Source organism: Cryptotermes secundus, unplaced genomic scaffold (genome assembly GCF_002891405.2).
Source record: "Cryptotermes secundus unplaced genomic scaffold, Csec_1.0 scaffold968, whole genome shotgun sequence".
Lineage (NCBI taxonomy): Eukaryota > Metazoa > Arthropoda > Insecta > Blattodea > Kalotermitidae > Cryptotermes > Cryptotermes secundus.
The window spans coordinates 466,959-493,531 of record NW_019719376.1 but is presented as its reverse complement, the minus strand read 5'-3'; the positions used below and the strand labels follow the sequence as shown (position 1 = coordinate 493,531).

General features: G+C 40.2%; 1 protein-coding gene across 6 annotated transcripts in view; it reads left to right on the top strand.

The window, feature by feature from the left end:
• The window catches only part of LOC111865788 (translation initiation factor IF-2, mitochondrial), an 84,733-nt gene that overhangs the window by 55,024 nt on the left and 3,136 nt on the right, over positions 1-26,573 (top strand). For 5 of the 6 annotated variants that reach the window (XM_023854123.2, XM_023854081.2, XM_023854090.2 and 2 more), the window contains 5 exons: positions 2,562-2,666; positions 7,158-7,281; positions 11,267-11,407; positions 14,973-15,137; positions 24,432-24,572. In XM_023854123.2, coding sequence (XP_023709891.1) covers positions 2,562-2,666; positions 7,158-7,281; positions 11,267-11,407; positions 14,973-15,137; positions 24,432-24,572 — 676 coding nt within the window. Of the gene's footprint in view, positions 1-2,561; positions 2,667-7,157; positions 7,282-11,266; positions 11,408-14,972; positions 15,138-16,618; positions 16,801-24,431; positions 24,573-26,573 lie in introns of those variants that run through there. The other variant, XR_002843041.2, reaches the window with a different exon arrangement.

The window sequence follows — 26,573 nt, the reverse complement described above, 5'->3', positions numbered from 1 at the left end:
CGTTTCGTACATAATGCCTCCTATTTTTTGTGTTAATATGTAACGTCTGAGCTGAATATTGGTGGTGTTATAGGAAAAGTTGAACCTTCCCGCCAGTGTACTGTTAGTTTGGTTGCCATGCGACAGATAGCGACAGCAGAGCAGTCTGCCAAATTGGTGTCTGACATAGAAGTGTGGACGAAACAGAGATGTGTTATTGAATTTCTCACTGCCAAACAAATTGCACCCATTGACATCCATCGATGCTTGCTAAAGGTGTACGGAGATGATACAGTGGATGTCAGCACAGTGAGGTGGTGAGTAGTGCGTTTCAGCAGTGGTGAAAGTGAAGTGCACGATAAGCTATGCCCTGGGCGTCCCTGCTCAGCTGCCACTCCTCACAATGAACAGCGCCTCAATCAGCTCATCTGTACAGATCAGCAGAGAACGACCAGGGAACTGTGTGTGTGGCTTAATATCGGCTATAATGCATTGGAAATGATGTTGGGGAAGCTGGATTATCGCAAAGTTTGTTCCAGGTGGGTCCCACGGATGCTTACACAGGACCACAAAACTCATCGAAAGAAAGTCTGTCAGTACCTATTGCATCAGTTTGAGGCTGAAGGTGACAAGTTTCTGGACAGCATCGTCACTGGAAATGAGAGGTGGTGTCACCACTACGAGCCGGAATCCAGAAGACAGTCCATGGGGTGGCAACATCCAGATTCCCCAAGAAAAGAGAAGTTCAAGACAGCCATCGGCAGGGAAAGTGATGTGCACGGTCTTCTGGGATAGGGGGGGTGTGATATTGTTGGATTTCCCGGAGCCTGGTGAGACTCTCAATTCTGAACGCTACAAGATGATGCTGACTAAGCTGAAAGCCCGCATTTCCCAAGCCAGGCCAGAGAAGCAGACAACCTTTCACTTGCAACATAACGCTAGACCCCATACCAGTTTGGCGACCACCTCGCACATTGCAAAGTTTGGCTGGACTGTCCTACCACATCCACCTTATAGCCCCGATTTAGCACCTTCAGACTTCCATATCTTTGGGCCTATGAAAGATGGACTACGTGGGCAACATTTTCCAGACAACGATGCTGTCATTGCAGCTGTCCGAAAGTGGCTAGCCTCTGCTGACGCAGACTTTTACGTACGTGGCATACAGGCTCTTGGTCATTGGTGGCAAAGGTGCATAAAAAATGATGATTATGTGGAGAAATAACTGTAAGTAGCTGAAATCTTGCTCTATTTAACTGCGTTATTATGCTTTCTGTATCTGTTGTAGTTTTCATTAAAAAAATAGTTGGCATTATATATGGAACGCTCCTCGTAGATAATTTCTTTGGAGGCAGGCCCACTGCTTTGATGTTGTGCCAGGACAGCACTCCCCTCTCCTCTCTTCTGATTTCCCATGTCCCCCCCCTTCCTTTCCTTTCCTGCTGTATGCAGCTGGGTTTATTCTCGACATTAGTCTATTTGCACTTGCTCGCACTGGTTCTTCACTTGCGGATTTTCTTCTTTTTTCCTTCTACCCTGAAGATGAAGGCAGTACGTTCCTCCAAAACGTCGGTTAACACAATACTTACACAGTGCCACATCTCAGAAGACTGCTCTCTTCATAGGCACCGCCGTGAAAACCTCAAATCTTACATTATCATTATTGTCATAATAAATGAAAAGAGAAGTCATCCCTCTCAATCTTCAGGTAACCATCACAAAGAGAACTGCATCATCACTAAATCAAGAGACAGTTTCTAATGAAGAAGTTTAGAAAGTTTAAAAATGAATTACCAACATTTAGTTATGATCCATGTAATACTTACATATAGAGACCATCACATTTGCTATTAATTACTGAATGACAGCCTTTATTGTCTGAGTATTTTAGTGCATTATCTGATATTTAAATTGAAATAATGTGACAATGTTTTAGTCTCCAGTGCAGTGTCTTTTTTGCATATCGTATTCAAGAAAATTGAGTGTCAGAAGGGTTAATTGCGTGACTGTGTTGGCAGTTGTCCTCATTGTTCTGGTTAGCGAAGTGAGTCCATGTCTTGACATCTCTGTAGGTTGATGTCATTGCCACCTGCTACCATTTCAAGGGCATGGTTGCTGTTGAATATTCTCATCAGGTTGCTTTAAATCATCTGACACTGGGTTCTAGAGAACAGGTTTTACTTCCCTGTATCTGGTGATGCTGGGCAGCAGTAACTGTAATGGCAGTAGTGTTATTATTACATATTTTATTGCTCAGCACTTGGAGATATTGCTTTTTATTCCATATCTCCCAGTAATGTTCTGCATATAGCTCTAGTTGGTACAGTTTATTTCCATTTATATGAAAAAAAATGGAAGAAAATAGTGCCCTTGTTTCAGATGATTTGCATATGAAAGAGCCAAAAATAAAGATCCTTTGTAAAGAACAGAAGAGTTCCTATATGTGACCTGTATATATTTTGTAACAGGATACATAGTTTTTACTTTTAAAGGCGTGACGTTGCAGGTTTCCTCTAGTTTGCCTAATATGCCATATTCACATCTTTTATTAACTAAAATGTTGTATGATTTGTATTAAAAAGAAACGTGCTCGTGAAGTGATGAAGTGGAGGGAGTCGGTGAGACAAGCTGAAAAACAGGAAGCTGAAAGGGAAGCAGTTGCATGTAAAATTGAAGAACATTTGAAGGTATTATAGAATTACATGGTTTGTCCAAAAAGAAACTGAACTTTCTTTTCAAAATATTGATTGATAAGCTTACAACTTAATAAGACTTTTCTCCTTCAAAGTACTCCCCTTCGCTGTCTATACACCGCTTCCAACGTTTTTTCCAGTTCTGGAACATGTCCTGGAACTCGTTTTGCGGGATAGCACGTAGGTTCCATACCAGATTTTCTTCTAGCACTTCTATCATCTGAAATCGGCGACCTTTCAGAGTGGATTTCAACTTTGGGAACAAAAGAAAAGTCTGCAAGGGTCAGATTTGGAGAGTAGGGCGGTTGGGGGTTGACAGTCATCTAGTGCTTCGCCAAAAATTCACGGATGCGGAGCGACGTGTGAGCAGGTGCATCATCGTGGTGCAGCATCTAGGTCTTGTTTGTCCACCCCTCAGGCCTCCCCCAAACGCTTCATGACCTCCAAGTAAAACTGTCCATTGACTGTCTGACCATGTGGAATAAACTCATGATGAACGGTGCTCTTCCCATTAAAAAAAACTGATCAACAACACCTTCACATTTGATAGACTTTGACATGCTTTTTTGGTCGCGGCGTCGATTTTCCACCCACTGCGATGATTGAGCTTTTGTTTCAATATTGTACCCATACACCCACGTTTTAACACCTGTTATGATATTTTTCAGAAAGTTTTCATCAACATTTGAATGATCAAACAACTCCTAATTGACCTTTACACGGTTTGCTTTTTGCTCCCCTGTCAAAAGATGTTCCACAGATTTTGCAGCAACACGATGCATCTCCAGCTTTTGGTCAAAATTATGTGGTGTGAACTTTTACTGATGCCTACTTCTTCACAAACTTCACGGACAGTTAGGTGGCAATTTTCACAAATCACAGCACGTGCTTTCTCAACATGATCTTTGTCTGTTGTATGGAAGGCTGTCCAGGTTTTAGATTGTCTTTGGTGAACATTCTGCCTGGTATGAAACGTTGGTACAATTCGTAACATTGTGTACGGCTTAAACAAGCCACCATAAGCTTGCTTCAACATCTAAAATGTTTCTGTAATAGTTTTTGCCAATTTGAAACAGAATTTCATGCAAATGCGTTGCTCTTCACTGTCCTTCATGTTTCAACTTGCAGAAATCGCAAAAGGCACAATACACAGGTTCACTCTCCCACATGTACTCGATGACTGATTGACATGGCGTGATTGAGCAGGTGTCAGGTTAAAGCTTAAGGTCATCACTACACAGCACCACTGTCACTAGGCTTGTTGGTGCCCTGTTTAACAAGTTTGGTTTCTTTTTGGACAGACCACGTATAGTGTATGAAATTCTTCATTGGTGGGAAAATGTGATGTGTTATGTACTGAAATGAATACTGAATGATTTTCAGATATTATGTTATTTTATCAATCTCTGTCCTGCTCCACATGCTTACATCTTTGATCAGTTCTATGAAATTAAAGTTTTTGACATTGTGGGACTATAATAAATTGACCATATTATATCCTGTCCCCCATCAACATTCTCAACATGTGGGGTAGCTTTATTGTTGACTCGTTTAAATGTTGGAGTGAAAATTTATCTTGGAGCCCCAAAGGAGTAAAGTTTTCTGTAGAAGCATAGTGCTTGAAATGCTGAATGTAAGTTAAATCATAAATGACCAAAAGTGAGAAATTGTCTTTGAGACCACTTTATAGTAGATTTTTCCCTTGGCACTACAGCCCAGTGGGCCTAGGCCTACTTGTACCTCCATGAACTCCGTTCACTTCGGTTTTTCTAGATCTTATACATATGGTAGGACTCCTTGGGTGAGTGATCAGCTCGTCGCAAGGTTATAGTAGATTAGCACTTCCAATTTTCCTGGGGAGTAAAGCGTGGCCAGCGCATAAGGCTGACAACCTTACCACCATCTTTGAGCCAATTGTATAGATAATGTGGGACCTTCAACATCTCACAACCCTATGGGCCTTCATGGCCTGTTACAGGGATAGACTTACTTTTTTACTTTTGATAAAAATTAGTTCCCAGGATAAGATTTGAATGATGTGTATAAAACAAAGGAAACAAACTCCATGGCCTGTAGTCTGCAAGCGAACTATACCGACTGAGCGATCGCCACTTGTCAGCGAAGTTAGTGCCAACTTTAGCAGATAGAGGTAGTCGCATGGTCAGCGCAACGGATCCCCATTGTTGTTAATCTTGGTTTTCTAAACCGGATGAATGACGTGTATAATAAAACGAATTTTGCTTGCTAGTTTTATTTATACCAGTTGGAAATTAACAACATAACTGTCCCAGAATCAATGAAAGTTATGAATTTATATAGAAATTTTGCATTTTAAACAGGATGAATTAGGATCCCTCTCTTTTATGTTAACAAAGTGCTAGCAGACTCACAGATTATTTTCTAAGTGCATGGAGATCAAAAAGTTGCACACATCAAACTAAAAGTTGTTATAAATTGTATTACAGTTAATATAATTATATCTCCTACTGCTAGATGGTACTGTAGGAGTACTAACGAGTAGAAACGCTATCTGTCGTGTATCGGTCATATAACATCTGCAGTATAGCTTTGTTTATTGCGTGACACACGTGTCGTTTTCCCAAGAACGAGTTTTCATTGTGGAACATTATTTTGTCCATCGTTCATATGCACGCATTGCAGACGAGTTTCACCGGGAATATTCAGATTCTGCAGTTCCTGACAATTTGACCATAACGAGAATAATCAACCGATTTCGGGAATGTGGATCAGTTTCACATAGGAAGAAATCCAGGAGACCGGCCATGTTGACTGAGGCTAAACTGGCTGATGTGGAGAAAATGTTGCAGCGTTCCCCTTCAAGAAGCCTGAGGAGACTATCAACACAATCAAGGATTTCTTACGGAAGTGTTCAGAAAGCGATGAAGAAATTACACTTTCATGCATATTGTGTTCTCTGTGTGCAGAAACTGAAGGACCTGGATAAAGAAAAATGCTTAGTGTATTGTAGATGGTTTTTGACATTTTCCTTTTTTCTTTGGCGGTACTGCAAAGGAATTGTCTAGAAAGACAATCCACATACACTGGATGACCTCAAGAGGAACATTACGATGGCGATTAACAACATCAGTTTACAGGTGCTCCACAAAGTGGCCTCAAACATGGTAAATAGAGCTCGCGCATGCATTGCTGAACAGGGAAGCCATTTCAAGCATATGTTGTAAAGACGATTTTATTTTGCATTTCTAAGATGTAAGGTTATAAACATTAATAGTAAGTGCTGTCTGTCTTGTAGTTTGTGCATTAAGCCAGCAAACTACTGTTGCTTAGTGTGATGTGTGCGACATCTCGATCTCCCTGTATTAACTCCCCTGATTTTATAGTAGTAACTTCAAGATAGAGCATGGAATATTGATAATAGAAGAATTATTTAAATCTGTGTGATATAAACCTTTCTCATGAATTGTATTTTTCCATTGTTTTCCGTTGACAGCTTTAATATTATTTAAAGCCTATGCAATTGAGAAGATATTAAGAGTAAGACAGTTTTGTTTTATATGTAGATTTTGTAAACATCGTGTTCAGTCCTTCAGTAGGCTGTTATCTTGTTATGAATAGCTAAATGTCTGCTGCTTCTGTAAGGTTCAGTGAAACTCAGTGTTGTACCATAGAGTTTTTAAAATTTATTTTCCTCCTTAAGAGATACATGTGAAACTTTGTATATCTGATTTGCTTCTTATTCCTTTTTGTAAAAGTTTCATACAAAATATTTATGTCTTAATATTGTGTTTATATTTTAAAGATTCCTTTCTTTAGCATCCTCAGTAAAAAGTTGCAAAAAATATGTTTCATTGCTTTGCCATGTCAATCTTTCTGTATGTAACAATTTGGGAACCACTTAATGGATAGAGATACTGGGTTTTCGGACTTTGTCCATCATCCAGATTCTAAATAATTACGAAAAAATAAAACGTTTCTTTCTAAGGGACCCAACAGAGTAGGTGTCTTCCCTCACCTGAGGACAGAAACAGATTCAGTTTCCAAAAATTTGTTTTTTCATAGTTATTTAGAATCTGGACGATGGACAAAGTCCGAAAACCCAGTATCTCTGAGTGTTATACACCACCGTCAGAACCCTATAGTATCCACTAAATGGATATTTATGAACACATTCCATTTCTTGTTTAAACTGGATAACAGCAGTAGACACTTTACATATATAAGAACATGGGTTTCTGAGTGTATTTCAAGTGCAACTCGCTAAATATTTATTAGAACAAAAAATATTTACAATAAAAGTTGTAGAGAAAAATAGAGGTAAATTTTGTGCGCAGTGTAAATTTTCCACGTCTTATTGCAGTTTTCAGGATGATTAAACAGAAGCGAATGGAACAGATTTTGTATGCTTTGCATACATGTCCTAACCTTGTTTTATGTTCAGAATTCTATAGTGTTAATTATGATACTGGTATTTTCTTTCTATTTTTTTTGGGGGGGGGGGGTTAGATATACAAAACTCAGTTGGAAATGAGAAGAAAATCAGGAAGGTACAAATTACGGCCAACTGGACCTCGGCAAAAGGAAATCAAAGATCTTGATGAAGGACCAAGAGTCAGTGTTGTTGTAAAAGGTAACTCAGTAAATTATGAAATATCTCTAATAAAAAAATTGTGCTGTATATTTATTTTTTCCATATGTGGAAGGCAGCAGAAAGTATGTTAAATCCACAGTCACAAATAACAGAGTAGACCTCCAGCTTAGAGGTTTCAACTTGCGACACACAGTATAACTTTGTAAATTGTAGTTTGTTCCAAACCTAACATATAAACCTCAAAACTGGGGTGATTCTTTCATACGATCCAGTACTGGAAAGAGGATGTGAAATTTGGTACTTGAAGTGTGAAAGTTTGTAAGAAGCATCTATACCAATACACAGATCATTGCCTTCAAGCACGCACATCACATTATGTCAGTCCTTGCCTTCAAAGACACATTGTGTTACATCCATCAATCTTTAAGGGTTCACATTGTACAATGTCAGCACATCAGTCCTGGCATTCAGAGATAGACATTGCTCTCCGTCAATCAACTTCAGCCACTCACCAAATGTACAACACCAGAAAGATTTGAAACTAACCAAAAACAGCTAATGTATAGCTTGAATTTAATAATTTAACTTGGATTTAATGCTTTTTCAAAGAATAATTTAGACATTGTTGATTTATATGTATATATATTAAAGGATTAAAACTTTGGCCCAAAGCTGACACTGCAATAAGAATTTTACCTGAGAAAGACCAACCTTATATGAAACAATTAGGAGCTAACAATTTACAAAAATTAATCAAGAAGCAACATCAAAAAAGAAACACAGTACCTTCAAGAAGAACAAGTAGAATGGCACACATTAAAAAATATCAAACAGAAATTAATCAATAATCACTCAATGACAGCAAAAGCCAACAAAGATAACCCGCTAATTATTTTAAAAAAGACGCCTACATAAATAAACTAGATAACTTCATTAACAATAATAACTTTACTGAGTTAGCACACGACATTACAAAGAAGTTACGACAAATCAAAATATATAAATATGAATCCCAGCACACCACACATATACAGTACTATCAAATTACACATGCAGCGAAGACCCATACGCCGTATAGTCAACTGGATAAACTGCCTGCTTATAAATTAGCTAAACATTTAAACACAGTATTGGCAAATACTTTACACCTACCTAATGCTTTTAACACTTTGTGGACCGGCAATTTAAATGTTTAAATCACCCTGGGGACTGGCATTTTTAAACCTACTACCCTGACTTGTGCACTGTTCACTTTAAAAATTAATATAAAATCTCCTAATTAATTTTATGAACTAAAATTTTGGAGAACACTTCCCAATGCTTCTAGAAGTGCTTGAGAATGTGATATTTCTGGAAACATTCCCCTTTGTGAAGTGGCATTGCACAGAACTTGTAATGTAGACAGTCATACTCCTTTTTTTGTGAACTGTGCAAACACAGCACTGCCTAGAAGGATGCTTCCCTTGGAATGTTTACTCTTCACAGTTTTCACGAAGGTATGTTTCCGCATATCACCTGAGAGTCCCCCAGGGGTGTCCACATGAGGATTGCGTGGGGTGGGAGTTGTTGGGCCCGGTCACACTAAGTCTGTGCCTGACTCTGGTTCTGCCGCCACCTTCTGGTCTGTAGCCCAGGCCTTTGCCACATTCATCAGAAATGCTTTGTATTTCAATTTTGAATCAGGGTTTAGATTTTTATAAATCAAAAATGAATTGAAAATGGCACAATTTATAAGTCACAAGGCAACTTTCTTTGTCCACTCTATTATTTTCCTGGGAAGAGAATAATAGGCCAAGTATTGATCGGCTCTGTAGACTCCCTTCATGAACATACTGTAACGTGTTTCGTTACAATATTATACTCAGAAATACAGATAGGCTTCTTTACTTGTCCGCTGGAATATAACAATACGATTGCAACAACTGACTTCATAATATGGAATATTACTTGAACATAATATGAAATATTACTTGAATAGTTTTTAATCTTATTTTAATTTCTATAACTTTCATTTTTATAATAATTTTATTGTATTTTTATACTTTGTTTTATTATAGTGTAACATATTTATCAAATATCCAGCATTATTGTACCATCATATTGAAATGCAACTGAATATTTTGCTAGTGTAATAATTATGTATATGCCTGATTATGGCTTTAAAAGCCAAAACATGTAGCTAAGGTAATATTGACCTCAGCCATTTCGTAGTTGTGTTGCAATGGAATGTAATAAAGATTTTTGGTTCTATTAAACATCACTTTCTTAGCTCATAAAGAAAATTTACTCAGATCCAAAAGCAAAACCAAGCACCTTTTGATATTATAATACTAAAATAAGTGAGCTGCTGTCTAATTTGTTCAGCATGTTACAAGTGTGCATGTTGAAGTTGTCATGTGACAAAATGTTATGCCTAGAATTGAAGACATTCCCTAGCTGAATTTTTGATTCAGAGAAGTAGAGAATACTCAGAACTTGCAAATTGAGCACTGCATTTTCTGATGTCATTTGCTAGAGCATTCCTGTACGAGACTAGCTTTTTGTGACATGTCACCTTCAAATCCAATTACAGAACCAGGATAAATGCTGAACCTGACCTAAGAATCATGCTGACAAATGTCACACCTAACATCAAAGGACTCAGTTTAACACAACAGGCACATTTGTTGCATTAAAAACTCATACTTAATCTTAATTGTATTTTTATTCATTTTTATTTTATTTTAGTGTATTAAAATCTTAATTTTATGTAACTTTTTAAAATGCTATATCTGTAGCACAGCATGTCACAATTTCTAACCAGCAGACATGAAAATAATTAAATGGCCAGCCAAGACTCAGACTTTTTGCAAGTGTTGGGTGCGNAAGAAAATAAAAGAAAAGAGACAAGCGCAATCAGCGGTGGTGTTGGGGTGGTGGGGGGGGGGGGGGGGGGGGGCAGAAGTTTAGTAACCACTGAAGTATGGTAATAGATCCTCCAAGAATGTATAGTTTGAGTGACAGTAATTTTTTATAAAATGTAAATAAAAAAAATATCACCTACATGATACTTGTATTTAGCTCTCAGTGTGATGGTGGCAGCTAATGAATCATTGTAATTAGACGGCGAAATTTTTTATGGAAATAGATCATAAAGACTACTACAAGTTATATATGAAATATTATGCATAAGTCAGCAGTTACAAACATGGCAGTGGTTATTTCCTGCAAAACTAACATAGTAGATAAAGTCTGTATGTAAGTAACAGGCTCTTTCTGTGATGATGATGATGATAATGATGGTGGCTATGACACTGTATGAAATAATCTGAAATGCACAATTGCCAGCACTTAAAAACTCTGACTGGAATAGGATTTAATTGTATAACAATATTTGCTTGAGTCCATTACACTAACTTGAGGTATAAATTACATGGCACTCTTGGTTTATAAACTCATTTTACCAAATATGACATCAGCAACTCAGGATTTGTACAATTAGAAGTTTATGTAGTAGATAAGTAGGCTTTATTATGATTTCAGTCTGAACTCCTTAATATAGTAGCCATTCTATGCTTTGTATACAACTCACATTGGAACCTGTCTACAATATAAAGTACCAGAAGTCTGAAGAAAGCAGTCTTCTGGGATGTGGCACCGCGTAGATGTGGTGTTAACTGTACCGGTTCTCATGGTCTCTTTGCTTGCGGATTATTTATTTTTCCTTCTACCCTGAAGATGGAGGCGATATGTTCCCCTGAAATGTCAGTTAACACCACATCTACGCGGTGCCACATCCCAGAAGACTGCTTTCTTCATAGTCACTGCCATGAAAACCTCAAATCTTACATACCAAAAGTCTGTCCACCAGTAAAATGTGAGATAGGGATTATATTGTATTATTCTGTTATGCTTTAAAACATTAAGTTTTTGCATCCAGTCTCTTCATTCATCCTAATTTAGAAGAAAATCAGTCATCAAAATTAACACCCACAGTACAGCAAAATTTTATATTTCTGCAAATGAGAAAGGTTTCTATTTTCAGGGGATGTTGATGGATCTGTAGAAGCCATTCTGGATATCTTAGAAACATACGATGGTAACGCAGCTTGCAAGCTAGACCTAGTACATTATGGGGTTGGTAATGTTTCAGAGACAGATGTGGAATTAGCTGATACATTTAATGGTAAGTATAAGATTTTGTTTCTTGTGGAAATACAATTCTCACACAATTTGGTATACAGTATTGTAATTTTTAGGATCAGTAAGCAGTCTTTTTTGTTCAGGTGATAAATTTCAACGTATGTAGTAAATTAGTGTGTTAACATTTTGTACCCGAGACACTCGAAATGAAGAACGTGCTGGAACACTGTCATGATGAAGACTCAGTGAGTTATCTCTCCACAACACTCTTTGCTTGCACCTTACAACATCAATAAGCCTTTTCAGCACCTCTATGTAGAATGTATGATTAAGAGTGTAGTCCCTTTGGGTAGAGATTCAAACTGGATGATACTCCTGATGCCAAAAAAGCAGATCTACATTTAATCGTGGACTTTGACGTCCATGGCTTCCTTGCTGTGGGGAATTCTTTGATCTCCACTCCATGGACTGGCATTTGGCCTCAGGATCATACTGATAACACCATGTTTCATCACTAGTGATGACATGATCCAAAAAATTATCTTCTTGAAGTTGTTCCACAAAGTCCATGCGCAAAGTGAGCCATCTGTCCTTTTGTTCCTCCATCAAGTTTTGTGGCATGAGCTTCACTGCCAACTTTCTCATGGCAATATCCTGTACTAAAATTTCCCTGTCTCTTTGCTCATATCAAGCCCATCAGCTACCATTCTGCAAGTTAAGTGGCAGTCAGATCACACAAGTTCCCTGGTTTTGCAGAATTTTTTTCATTTGCTTTGTTATGGGAATACCTTGCCTTTCATCGTACACATGATCTCTGCCTTCTCTAAAATTTAAAAACATTACTTTTGCTCATAGTATATTCACCATAAACATCTCAAACATTTCCCTTGGTGATATCTGTAGTTTAACAAAAATTTCATATTCACACTCTATTTCATCTTATGCTCCATTTTCACATCTGGACAAACTTGATGACACACAGCAATCTAACAAATTTCTGTTCAACAAATACTGAACCAAGCTTATCCCTACATTCCATGTGTCTTCTGTCTTCTGTCTTGCTGTGTCACCTACCAAATTAAGTAAGAGCATTGCCAGATTGTCTGGCATGAAATTAAAACTGAGTCTCAAAACTTACTTGCCCAACCTTGTAAAATGGTTGGGAAAGACCCAGCATACATGTAAGGTTTTTGCATGCAGATGAGCATCATCCTGGAAGGGCCATAGAAACTGGAATACAACATACTATCACAAATTTGACATGGGGCTCTGTCTCGGAATGTTTCAGAACTTGCCAGAGTAAGGTGAATTATTTGGCCTATTTTTTAATGAACAAGAGTGCAAAGTTTTCTTTACACACTCAGAGCATGAAACAGTTGTTATATGTATATGTCATATGTTATATATCATAAGAGTGAACTGTAGAATTGCGGGAGGCATGTCACAATGTATGGCATTGTTATTCCTTCTGCAGATAGCTGTATGTTATTTGTTTTCTTGGATACTTGTATGAATTGTGTGATATACAAGTGTATGTATAAATGTCATGTTTATATGTTCAAGAATGATAGAGATATGATTTTTTTTTACCAATAAAACCCTTCAGTACTAAGTACTGATTATTAATGTGGGCTAACTTCCAGTCATTACAAGCAGCCAGGCCTCTGCTAGGTAAATTGTGCACCCTTGACTGGAACAGCTGAGCTTCCACCCCTGGTGTCAGCTGGATTCACAGCCAATATCCAGTCAAGTGCTCAGTTTCTTATAGAAGAGCCACCCCACTTCCTGACAATCTTCTTCTGCTGGTCACGTATTTCTTCTTCTTTATGGAGGGACAACTCACCACCTTCAAGAGACTCTTTCCATGTACCTCTCAGCAGTAGAGGGACCTAGGACTGAGTTCTCTGATAAAGGAAGAAATCTCTCTTTTCTTGGATTCCTGACATTGAATTTCTGCAGCCACTTAATGTCATTCACTGACAGGAAGAGCTGAGCCCCTACCACTGCTGCCATCTGGGCTCATAACCAAGCTCCAGCCAAGTCCTGAGCTCCTTAGAGATGAACATTCCCCTGCTGGCCTGTTTCTTTGCTAGGGTGTCCAATTCTTGGTACTCTGGTTATTTACCTGTCAAGAGACCTTGTACAGTCTTGCCTTCACTGGACTGTTAGGTGCTCTGCCTAAGAAGTTCAACTTCAGCCAGGGCAGCAAAAGAGCTCATTTCCTAGTCTTTCCAGTACTTCTTGATGGTGAGATTACTTACTCCCATTAAGAGAGTTGTGTGCCTCTCACCCTTGATGAATCCCTAATCATAGCGCCATGAGCATTCCCCACGACAGCAGGAGATCCAGCATGTTTCCTCTGATGCAGGGGGTAGAAATCCAGAGCCCTCTTTAGAGGGTTCCTGAATTCAAATCGTCAAACCGTGGAGCCAAACAGTAAATAACAAGCGCCAAACCTCCCCATTGATGTGAATTGTTAAAGACTTGTTTTCTTTGACTCTTGACAGCAGGATGTGTACATGAACCATGTCAATTGCCAGAGTCCCACCACTGGCCCCAGCTGGACCTATAACTGGGTTCTGAGAGTTCATTTTCCTTTAGAAAAACATTCCTTTGCCAGGCTGCTTTTTTGCTAACCTACCCCATTCCTCTACTTAATGTTCATGTTACTCACCCACATCAAGAGTCTTCTTTCAGTCTCACCCTCACATGACCCCTCACCAGCGCCGTTTCCAGAGCACTTACAGTGGGGACCCTCCTGCCCTCACTATATGCTCCAGAGATAGCTGAGCCTCCACCACTGGTCCCAACTGTACCCACAACCAAGAGTTTAGACCCTTGAGCCCCCCCACCCTCCACTTTCTCTAATAGGCCTTCTTGATCAGCATACTCCCATGAAGGGACCTCTTTCAGTCTGCCCTTCAATGTATAACTCACCAGAGCATGTTGGAGTTTAGGCTTGTCCCACAGTGGCAGAAGATGCAGCCACTGAGCCCTCTGATGCAAGAAGACCTATTTGTAGCACCCAAGCTCCAAAGAAGACCTCAATTTCTTAAGAGCATTTCTCTTCTTGGATTATTCTTCTGCCAGCTAAATCCTAGTTCCCTCTTCAATGGTCAGGTTGATTACCCTCATCAAGAGACAGTCTCATCCTAAGTGGACCCCTCATTAAAACACCTGACAGATTTTGGCTGCTGTAGGGGGAATTTGACACCTCCCCACAGAGCTCTGCATGTTGGGGGAAGGCTAACTTAGTGGAATGTCCCTTTATATGCCAAGACACCATTCACCATACTGCCCTATCAGTGATATGCAAGCCTCAGCATGGTAAGTCACACCATACCTTTGGGCACCACCTCTGTAGTCAGCCAGGCCAGCCTGATGCAACCAGGGAATACCACAGTGGGGTAGGTGGGCTGATTTGGTCCTGAAACCCTCTGGTTCATGGTAACTGGGATGTTTAAATGCCACTGAACTCAGAGTGTTAACATTATTCTTAAAATGTAAGTACTTTCTTCTGTGTGTCTAAGGAATTATTCATGGCTATAGTTGAAAAACTCTGTATTTTAGTCTTTCCATGTTTTAATAATTATTGTTTTTTCTTTCAGCAATTATTTATTGCTTCAATGTGGAAGTTCCAGATGAAGTCGAAGAGCTGGCAAAGTCAAATAAAGTATCAATTCATTCACACAATGTCATATATAAATTAGTAGATGATCTCAAGAAAGAAATCAGCTCTCAGTTACCTCTCAAGAATGTAGAGGAAGTACTAGGTGAGAAAGAACGTATGGTGAACCATGTTGCAGTTTGATTACAACATTGTTTTCCTTCCAGCTTTACTACTGTGAATGTGTATGTTTTTTCATGTGCACTTTCTTGGAATACTGCTAAATGCTGATACAGCATGCACCAAACTATAGTGACACACAACACTTGCAGCTAAGAAGGGAACACACATCACAAGACACGGTTTACACAGAAACTAAGAAAAACGACCCCATATTGAATGAACCACACGCAAGTTTTAATTAAGACAGATAAGATAAATAATCTTAACAAGTTTTAGTGAGTGTAAATTTATTATAGTTGACAAATACGCACTTTTTAAATACTTTTTAAATGGTGTTGTGAAGACATATGAGGGCAAGCAATGCAATAGATTAACATAATTAGGGCACCTGATGATGGCAGCCAAAACATGTCGTGAAGTAACAGGTGAAATTGTGGCCTCCGTAGTCTAGAGGTAACGTTCCCACCTCATGACTCGTGGTACGCGGGTTCAAACCTGGCGGAGGTCATGGAATTTTTAAGGGCAGAAAAATTCAGGGGACAAGTCCTCCGGGAGGACTTTAAGCCGTGGGTCTAACACCTCTGATAGATGGGGGAAGCATTATAGATACCGCTAAGCCGGTAGAGGCCGAACTCGCTGGCTCGGTCGGGACTGATGGTACGCACCAATATCGGTAGGGTATAGAGACTGGTAGAATATCATAGAGGGAAGCACAATGGACCAGTACTGGTCTAAGTGCATGGGGAAACCCACACTCTCCAATAACTAACTAGCAGGTGAAATTGAGTGCACTACAAGATGGCCACTGTGTACATATCACTAGTAAGTCATTAGTACTCCATCAGTTTAATACCATATAGAACTATAGTAGTAGCAGTCATTCATACATCTCTTTTTGCTGTTACACCTGTGATAATGTCAAATTTCTCACACTTTTTTAAGTACACATTTCTTATTTATGTTCTTGTTGCTGGTACAGCTGCTCCAACTTCTGTCTATTTGATTTTGGATATGGGTGACTGGAAGGAAGTATGTGTGACTAATTCATTATAGGACTTAATGTGGCTTCCTCTTATTTTCCTAGGTCAGTAGCTAACAACCTAGTCACATTTAACACCACTGTGATTTTCTCTGCCCTTTTATCATCTGAACTCATGTGCCCTGATACAGCATAGAGCCAGTTTACTGGATTAGCCCTTGCCCTTATACATGAATGGTTAAAATTATCTTCCAGAATTGTCTTACTACACATCTCATGAACAGCTGCCTCCTTAATATGCGGTTTAGATATTCACCTCTCAGAGTTCATAGAGCAGAAAAAAGAAATCACAAATGAAGTACACAAATTTGCAGTCATTCAAATACGTTGTGCGTTCAAGTTCTGAGGTCTCCGATTTTTTTTTCTCACACAATCATACAAAAAATTTGAAACTTGTGTCACTTTTCAACGTAATCTCCCTGCAGCTGTACACATTTTTCACAACTACGACACCATGATTCCACGGCCGCTGCGAACATTTCTGTAGGAGTGTGTTTTGACCACTGGAAAATCGCTGATGCAGTAGCGGTACGACTGGTGAATGTGTGACCATGGAGAGTGTCTTTCATCTTTGGGAAAAGCCAAAAATCACTAGGAGCCAGGTCAGGTGAGTAGGGAACATGAGAAACCACTTCAAGTTTGTTTTCACGAAGAAACTGCTGCGTCACGTACGCCTGATGCGCTGGTGTATTGTCCTGGTGAAAGAGTACACGTGCAGCCTTTTCCAGCCGTTTTTCTTGCAGTGCTGGGAGGAGCTTGTTCTTCAAAACATCTTGGTAGGATGCCCTTTGGAATGCAGTGAGTAAGGATTATGCCATCGTTATCTCAAAATATGACCACCATAATTTTTTCAGCACTGGCGCTTACCCAACATTTTTTTGGTGGTGGTGAGTCTATGTGCTTCCATTGAGCTGACTGGCACTTCGTTTCAGGATTGAAAAATGGCATCCATGTCTCATCCATTGTCACAATTGATGAAAAGAAAGTCCCATTCATGCCTTCATCACATGTGAACATTGCCTGGCAAAGTGCCATGTACGCAGCCTTGTGGTCGTCCACCAGCATTCGTGGCACCCACGTGGAGGACACTTTCCGCATTCGCAGGTCTTTATGCAGGATTGTGTGCACAGATCCCACGGAAATGCCAACTTTGGAGGCGATGTTTTCCACACTCAATCGGTGATCCTCCAAAATAACTTTCTCAACTTGCTTGACCATGTTGTCAGACTGGCCGGTGCGAGGCCGAGATTGTTTTGGTTCGTTGTCACACGACGTTCAGCCTTCTTTGAACTGTCGCACCCACGAACGCACATTTTTTCACATTCATGACACCATCACCACATGTCTCACTCAACTGGCGATGAATTTCAATGGGTGTTGCACCACGCAAGTGGAGAAAACGAATGATTACTCGCTGTTCTTGTAACGAAAACGTCGCCATTTTAGGTATCAAAAACACTCCTCACTCTCACCGCCACCACTAGAGTTCTGTGTGCCATACAATGCTACCAGCTCTGTCACGCATTCACAGAAAGTGCACACGTATTTTAAACTAAACCACGTGTGTTTATCTGCTCCCGGTCCTGAGAAAAATAATCGGAGACCTTAGAACTGGAACGCCCCTCGTAGTCAGAGTTTCTCTCCATGTAACTTATTTTAGTCATGTAACAAAGCTGAGCCTAGTGCTTGACTTTCTGGTTGCACATCTCTGTAATTCAAGTTCAGGCATGGAATGGAATTACCTTGTAAACAGCAAATTTTTGTGGAAATGTATGAGATGGAGATCACACATTTTATATGTTCTTCGGCTACTGGAGCCCTGTCCCCAAAGTAACCATATAAAAGGAAATAAATTGTATCTTGCTTTTGTCACACTTTATAGCTTATTCCCTTCTTTGGTCTGAGATCACACCTAGCATTGTCGTCTGCAGTAGTGCATGTGTCAGCTGTAGTACTGTCTTTCCTGTCAGTTGTTCCTGGTGTATGTCTGGCATCATGTACTGTTTTAAAAGCACTGGCATCTCTCATGTCAGACTTAGTCCCCTCTGAGGGTATCTTTGGTTTGAGGTGTATATCTCCAGAACAATCAAACCAAACGTCATCTTCTGTATCACTTTCACTGTAATTGTACTAATCTCTTTTTGTCTGAACACTTGTCTTTCTGTCCATGTCATGCTTCCTTCTTCCATGCCATTGTTGAATCTGCTGCTGATCTACTGTATATAGCTATTACTGCTGTACATTAGGTTGATTGGTTTCTCTGGATTTTTGTAGTTGGTGAACCTAGTCTGACAGCTTTATTTATTATCTAATAACACCCATCTGATTTTTGACTAAATTTATTTTCACTGGAATCAAAGACCCTAGAGTCTTGAGTCTGAGTCTCATTTATGACTGAAGGTCAGTCAGTCAGTCTGTCTTAGCATAAAGCACCCGTCTGGGGCTTGCGAATAGATCTTTACATAGTGTGTTCAAAAAGTATCGAACCTTTGGTCGGCAGAAATACATTCATTAATTTGGAGGTACAAAACCCTAATCCCCTTCAAAGTAGTCTCCTTGGTAATGCACACACCTCTCCCAGCGCTTCCACCATTGTTGGAAACACTTCTGGAACACATCTTTTGGAATGGTAATCAGCCGGGCCGTCACATTCCGCATGATATCTTCTTTTGACTCAAATCGGGTTCCTTTCAGCGGCATTTTCAGCTTGGAAAATAGCCAAAAGTCACACAGAGCCATGTCGGGGGAGTAGGGAGCCTGACGAACCACAGGGATGTTGTGTTTGGCGACGAAAGTCTGAATCAGATGCGCAGTTTCGGTACGAATTTCACGGACACTCTCCTCATGCCCAAATCCTTGGTCAAAATTGAATGTACCGATCCAATGCTTACCCCTAACTCGTTCGCAAGTTCTCGGACTGTGATACGACGGTCCTCCATGACCAAAGTCCGCACTTGCTCAATGACATTCTCATTTTGGCTTGTTGAGTGTCTGCTTGAACGCGGTTCGCTGTCCACTGATGTGCGGCCATCTTTGAAGTGGTTGTACCACTCCTTTATCCGTGAGTTGCTCATGGCATCGTCCCCGAAAGCCTGTTGAATCTTGCGAATGGTTTCCACTTGGGTATCGCCAAGGTTTTGGCAAAATTTGATGCAATATCGCTGCTCATGTTGTTCCGTCATTTTACACCTTACTGGAATCTGATGAACGCTCACTACACGTCCTCGCTCATAGGCCGACTGCCAGCGACTGACGCTTTCTGCGGGCATGAAAAAATTCACGACTGTACATGAATGTCCCCTCCACATCTCCACCGAAGAGAGCATCCCGCGCTTCATTGGTTTATGCGGGAAAAAAAAGGCTCGATACTTTTTGAACACACCACGTATTACTGGTTGATTGTTACGGTCTTGTTTTTTGGGGACGCCCTCTGACGAGAGGACGGGTCTGTCTTCTGTATATGCTGCTGGTCCTTGCCAGTGCAGTTTTCCTCGGGTCTGAGACCCTTGGTACTGGAGACCATATATTACTGTCTCAAATTTGAGACTTCCCTTTTCGTCACCTCCTACGACTCCCAGGGTCATGGAGGTATTTGAACCCGCCTCCACACAGGCCAGATCTCAAAAGACCCAGGAATGAGTTAGTCAGAAAACTTATGGACAGCCTGTAGGTAGTGCTTAAAGATATTTAACATGGAAAAGAATATCAGAGGAAGTATCATGATAAGAAAGCAACTGCAGTTGAGCTTAGATCTAGAGATTTGCTTTTTGTACATAAATTCTCCAAATCTCTCTCTGTAAAATATAGAGAATGGTCACAACTGATGTCTGAATCAGGGTTTTATGTGCTTATGATTCTGCCACTGTCAACCAGAAATTTCTAATACCTCCCCTCAAGTTTGAAGAGATGGGATAGCTCTGCCAGTTCCAGACTAGACTACAGGCCCAATGAGCAAGGAGTCAAGGCTCAAGAGATCTTTCTCGTCCACAAAGTGTTTAAACCAGCTGTGGTGCCAACCCAGCCTCCTGTCTAATATATACCAGTGGCTGTTTCTCAAGGGGGTAAAGTGGATAGGGCATGTAGGTGACCATTCACCTCTATCTAGGACCATTAAGAGTGCATAGAGCTGTACTTCCATTCCCCCATATGTCTTTATGGCATGATACTTAATTTAGAGACTTTATCTTTACCTTTTAACATTGAATATAATACAAATTTTATTGGTGTTCCTCCTTTAATAATGGTATTTGTCTTATGGAAGTCAATAGACCACTTCAGTTTTGGAAGTACATATATTCCATTTTCCTTTCTTACTATGCTGTCAAAGTTGCATGTAGTGTGCTCTTCATGCACTGGCAGCACTCAGTATCCCTTCCCATGCCACTTGGCATGACAATATGGAGGCCAGTTTCTCTGTTGCTAATAACTTCTGTGCTGCGCGTAGGTAAGTCAATAAGTAAGTTACAAATGGATATAGAACTTAAACAAATAAGAGTACTGATTTGAGAAATGCTTTTATTTCTCAACATAATCTCCCTGTACATTGAGGCAATTGTCCCATCATTTCACAAGCCCCTGAAAACCAGCAGCATAAAATTCTTTGGGCTGCTGTCGGAACCAGGCAGTGACTTCCCTTTCTACTGCTTCATCATTGGGAAAATGTTCAGCCGAAAGATGATGTTTAAGAGGGCCGAACAAATGGAAGTCGCATGACAGGTTAGGTTTTCATGAAGTCTGTGCACAGTGGGTGCTGCGCATGCTGACCCCACAACACAAAATGCAAAGAATGGTTCTGGAATTACAACATCTCAATCACTACCATGATGAAGGACACGATATGCTAGCCCAAATTGTCACAGGTGATGAGTCTTGCTCCAAGTGACTTCCATTTTTTCAGCCCTCTTAAACATCATCTTTCGGCTGAACATTTTCCCGATGATGAAGCTGTAGAAAGGGAAGTGTCCGCCTGGTTCCGACAGCAGCCCAAAGAATTTTATGCTGCTGGTTTTCAGGGGCTTGTGAAACGATGGGACAAGTGCCTCAATGTAGAGGGAGATTATGTTGAGAAATAAAACATTTTTCAAATCAGTACTCTTATTTGTTTAAGTTCTATATCCATTTGTAACTTACTTATTGACTTACGTGGTGTGTTCAAGAGGTATCAAACCTTCTTTTTTCCCACGTAAACCAATGAAGCACGGAAGGCTCCCTTCGGTGGAGATGTGGAGGGGACATTCATGCGCAGTTGTGAATTTTTTCCCGCCCTCAGAGAGCGTCTGTCACTGGCAGTCGGCCTATGAGTGAGGACGTGTAGTGAGCGCTCGTCGGATTCCAGTAAGGTGTAAAATGACGGAACAACATGAGCAGCGATATTGCATCAAATTTTGCCAAAACCTTGGCGATACCCAAGTGGAAACCATTCGCAAGATTCAACAGGCTTTCAGGGACAATGCCATGAGCAACTCACGGATAAAGGAGTGGTACAACCGCTTCAAAGATAGCCGCACATCAGTGGATAGCGAACTGCGTTCAGGCAGACCCTCAACAAGCTGACATGAGAATGTCATTGAGCAAGTGTGGACTTTGGTCATGGAGGACCGTCGTATCACAGTCCAAGAACTTGTGAACGAGATAGGGGTGAGCATTGGATTGGTACATTCAATTTTGACCGAGGATTTGGGCATGAGGAGAGTTTCCGCGAAATTCGTACCGAAACTGCTAACAATGGAGCAGAAGCAACGCCGTCTGGAAATCGCACAGGACATGCTGGACAATGCAAACAGTCACCCCAACTTTCTGAACACCGTGATCACAGGTGATGAGTCATGGGTTTATGGGTATGACCCAGAAACCAAGATGCGGTTGTCACAGTGGGAACATCCAGCATCCCCGAGGCCAAAAAAAGCACGGCAGGTCCGCAGCAATGTCAAGGTCATGTTGGCCGTTTTCTTCGACTCTTGTGGGGTTGTGCATCATGAGTACGCACCACAAGACCAAACCATCAAAGGAATACTACCAGGAGGTCCTTCGTCACCTTCGTGATGCTGTGCGGCGCAAACGACCGGATCTGTGGGCAGCAAAAACTTGGCAGCTCCATCATGATAATGCTTCTGCACATCTGATTCAGACTTTCGTCGCCAAACACAACATCCCTGTGGTTCGTCAGGCTCCCCACTCCCCCGACATGGCTCCATGTGACTTTTGGCTATTTCCCAAGCTGAAAATGCCGCTGAAAGGAACCCGATTTGAGTCAAGAGAAGACATCATGCGGAATGCCATGGCCCGGCTGATCACCATTCCAAAAGACGCGTTCCAGAAGTGTTTCCAACAATGGCGGAAGTGCTGGGAGAAGTGTGTGCATTACCAAGGAGACTACTTTGAAGGGAATTAGGGTTTTGTACCTCCAAATCAATGAATGTATTTCTGCTGACCAAAGGTTCGATACTTTTTGAATACACCACGTACCTACATATTTGCTTATCTGGGCATCTAAATATTTGTCAGCCAAATGTCCACTTCCCTGTTTAATTCCCTCAAGCCGGTTATTGTTTTGTTGTGCTGATTCAGCTGTTCCTCTGCAAAATGCTATACTGAAGCTCTTTTCATTGTTTTGTGTGACATAGCTGTAGTGTTTAATTCTTTCAGGATTAACAGTGTACTTTTCTTTTAGCTTTGTTTAACTGAGGTCCATTTTATGAACTCTGACCATGAACTGATCTTTTCATGTTGTTCCATATGCCTTATAAAATCTTAGATTGTCCCACCCTGCTTGTTCCCATTTCACTCTTTAATGGACACCGTACCCTCCTGACTCAGATTCTGAAACTGTTGTTGCAAGAGGTCTAAATAGTTGTCTGTCCCCAACTACCAAATTTATAATAAATTGCTAATAAAGTTTCCCCTCTCTGTGAGCTGTGCCTGACTTTCATCAGTCCTATATTCTGATCCTAATTACAGGCTTAAATTTAATCCTGATCATTGCATGCCCATCTGCTACCACACGTATAAACTTACCTTGCACTGAACATCCTTGTAGGACCTATCCTGTCACTATTTCACTACCTGCTAAGACATCCTAATATTATACTGCTAATTATAGTCTTATATTAAAGTTATCATCCCACACAGCCAATCAAATTATACACACAGTCCACAAATTTAAAATCACAAACCTCAAAATAGCAAATAAAATTGCATTTAAAAGAATCACAATCATATTCCCCAGTGATTGCTCTTGTATGTTATGCTGAGCTGTAAACATCCTACTGCTATAACATGAAATGTAATGTTTTTATAGTCAGTTTTTTGTAACACCACAACTTACTGTTACAATATTCCACCACTGATCACCACTTGGAATGGTGCAGCCCTTTGCATGTACCTTGAACCACAGGCTGTGGAACATTAAGCGTGTACAGAGCACTTCTCCTGCTATCAAGTATTTTCAGTGCTTCCACAATCAATTTATACTGGTGGAAAAATATAAGTAAATACTGTACTGTTCTGTGAGAGGTGACCTGCAGTAAAGCAATACCAGTAGATGCAGTATATGGGTTAGCAGTGAAGTTTGAATAAACATTATTTGCATATGTAACATTTGAGGCTTTCACGGCGGTGACTATGAAGAAAGCAGTCTTCTGGGATTTGGCACCGTGTATATGTGGTGTTAACCGACGTTTCAGAGACTGCTTTTACCGGTTCTCACGGTCTCTTCGCTTGCAGATTTCTTATATTTTTTCTTCTACCCTGAAGATGGAGGCGCTACGTTCCTCCGAAACGTCGGTTAACACCACATATACACGGTGCCAAATTACAGAAGACTGCTTTCTTCATTATTTGCATATGTTGTAATTATATGTGTAACTAGTCAGTGGTGAATTATTGCAAGAGCCCTCTTTCATCTCAATCATTAATGTTGTTTAGGCAGTCATGTAACTTAGTAAGCTGAACTTTCTATGGAAGTTTCCAACATAAAAGAGACTTGGTGAGCAGAATTGGATAACCAGTAAGCCTTAATTTTCTTGCACCATACTCATCTTCACCAGGAATGATGGAGGAAAACTGTAATTATGTGGCGTGGTGGCAGGATTGATAATAGATTATAGCAGTGGTCTGTATGTTCCTGTATCTGTGAACTGGAGTGTGAAGGGCTGTGCCATTACAAGTATATAGAGCACAGTGTATGTTTGGAATATCTCGTCACTTTTTTTAAAATATTATTCCATTATTGTTATTTAGGTGAAGCAAATGTCCTTCAAGATTTTGAAGTCACAGAAGGAAAGAAGAAAGTGCATGTTGCTGGTTGCAGATGTACAAAAGGAATTCTGAAGAAAACTGGAAAATACCGATTACACAGAGGACAGGAAGTTATTTATGATGGTTAGTACTCTCTTTACTCCAGCATAAACCCTCTGTAATATAACAAGGAGATCAGGCTGGGCATGACCTAGTAAATGTTAATATCTGTGGAAGGAATCTAGTTTGCATTCAGGAACAAATAATAATTATTGAGAATACTATCTTCTGAGCTGTGCTGTTTAGTCTGATAAAGTGTACTGACATTCCTCCCAGACAGAGAAACTACTGCATTACATATTAGAACATCCCAGAAGTCGCTGTCGTGAGAACTTCAAATTTCAAATATTTACATTTAATCCAGTTACTTCTTTCATCACCTTTCTAACAATGAATACTAATTTAATAATCTATAACTTGCTTACTTACTCATAGAGCAGAGCCCTTCTGGAGGAGCCACCAATTCTGCAGCTACTCAATAATTTCCCACCATTTTATGGAACCTGAAGGTTCATGACTGTGTTCACAAGAGTTCTCCACTGGTCCATATCCTGAGCCAGATCAATCCAATCCGTACCATCCCATCCTGTCTCTCTAAGATCCATTTTAATATTGTCCACCCACCTATGCCTTGGTCTTCCCAGTGGTCTCTTTCCTTCTGGCTTTCCCACCAATATCCTATACCCATTCCTAGTCTCCCCCATTCATGCTACATGTCCTGCCAATATCATCCTCCTTGACTTCATCATTCTAATTATACTTGGAGAAGAGTACAAGTTATGAAGCTCCTCATTATGCAGTTTTCTTCAACCTCCTGTCACTTCATCTCTCTTCGGTCCAAATATTTTCAACACCCTCAGTCTATGTTCCTCCCTTACAGAATCACAGGCAAAATTATAGTTTTCTAATTTTTATGTTTTTGGACAGCAGATGAGAAGACAAAAGGTTCTGGACTGAATGGTAGCAAGCATTAAGTAATCTATAAACTACAGTAGAACTTGGTTATAACATCATCAAAGGGACCTAAAAATAGTGTCGTTATAAACGAATGTCGATGTAACCGAAATGGGCACTTCCACAGTAGCCTTATGTTAGTCACACAAAAATCTACCAAAAACCGAGCTAAAATGTTGCATTTTTTAGTGAAATACATAGTTAAGTACAGACCAACGTAACATTAACGTGGAATTGCCCAAATGTGTAATATCAAAGACATATTACAGTGCTTTTCACTGACAATACACACCGCACTAATACTGTATATTAAAGGTAGGCCTACTCACCAAATTACAGTAGATTACATCAATTGTTGTGCCTTACTGTACCTAGATACGAGTACAGTAATCAGTTATCTTCATCTGTTTCCTGTTACTTGCCCAATACACACTTTCTAAATTACGTTCAATGTCCATAACTTTTGTCACAATTTCACTGCTGCCTCCCCTGGATTCATAAAACAAGTTCACAACCCTAATGGCTTCAAGCGCGTCACTCACAGTAGGGATGGAGACTTTGGAACATTCTTCTCCTCCCTCCTCATCTTCCTCCTCTGTATCCTTCTTCACTTCCGATACAATATCGTCGTCTGTTTGTGCCTCCATTGTAACAATGTCGTCTATTGTTGCATATGCCTCATAGTCCTACTGACCTAGTTTATCACAATTGACTTTACGCAACCATTCTGTTAAAGGTAAATCATCGTCATTATTGGTGTCATCCTCATTCTCAGTGCCATTCAATCCCTGAGTTGATAAGATCCCCGCATGCCGGAAGCTGTTCTGAATTGTTTTTGTAGTTACTCGTCTCCATGCTTTTTCAATGAATCGTATTGTGTCCAGCAGTGTAACTGTGTAATCTTGCTTCTTCTTGATGCTCTCTACAATTCTTAACAATATCAGTTTGCGGTAATGACATTTCAGGTTCCTTATGACTCCCTGATCCATGGGTTGCAACACGCTTGTAGTGTTTGCAGGTATAAACACAAGTTTAATCTTCTCTAGATTTTGAAGTACAGGGTGCGCTGGACAGTTGTCTACAAGCAAGATGATCTTTCTTTTCCTTCTTTGAAGTTCCTGGTCCCAAGAC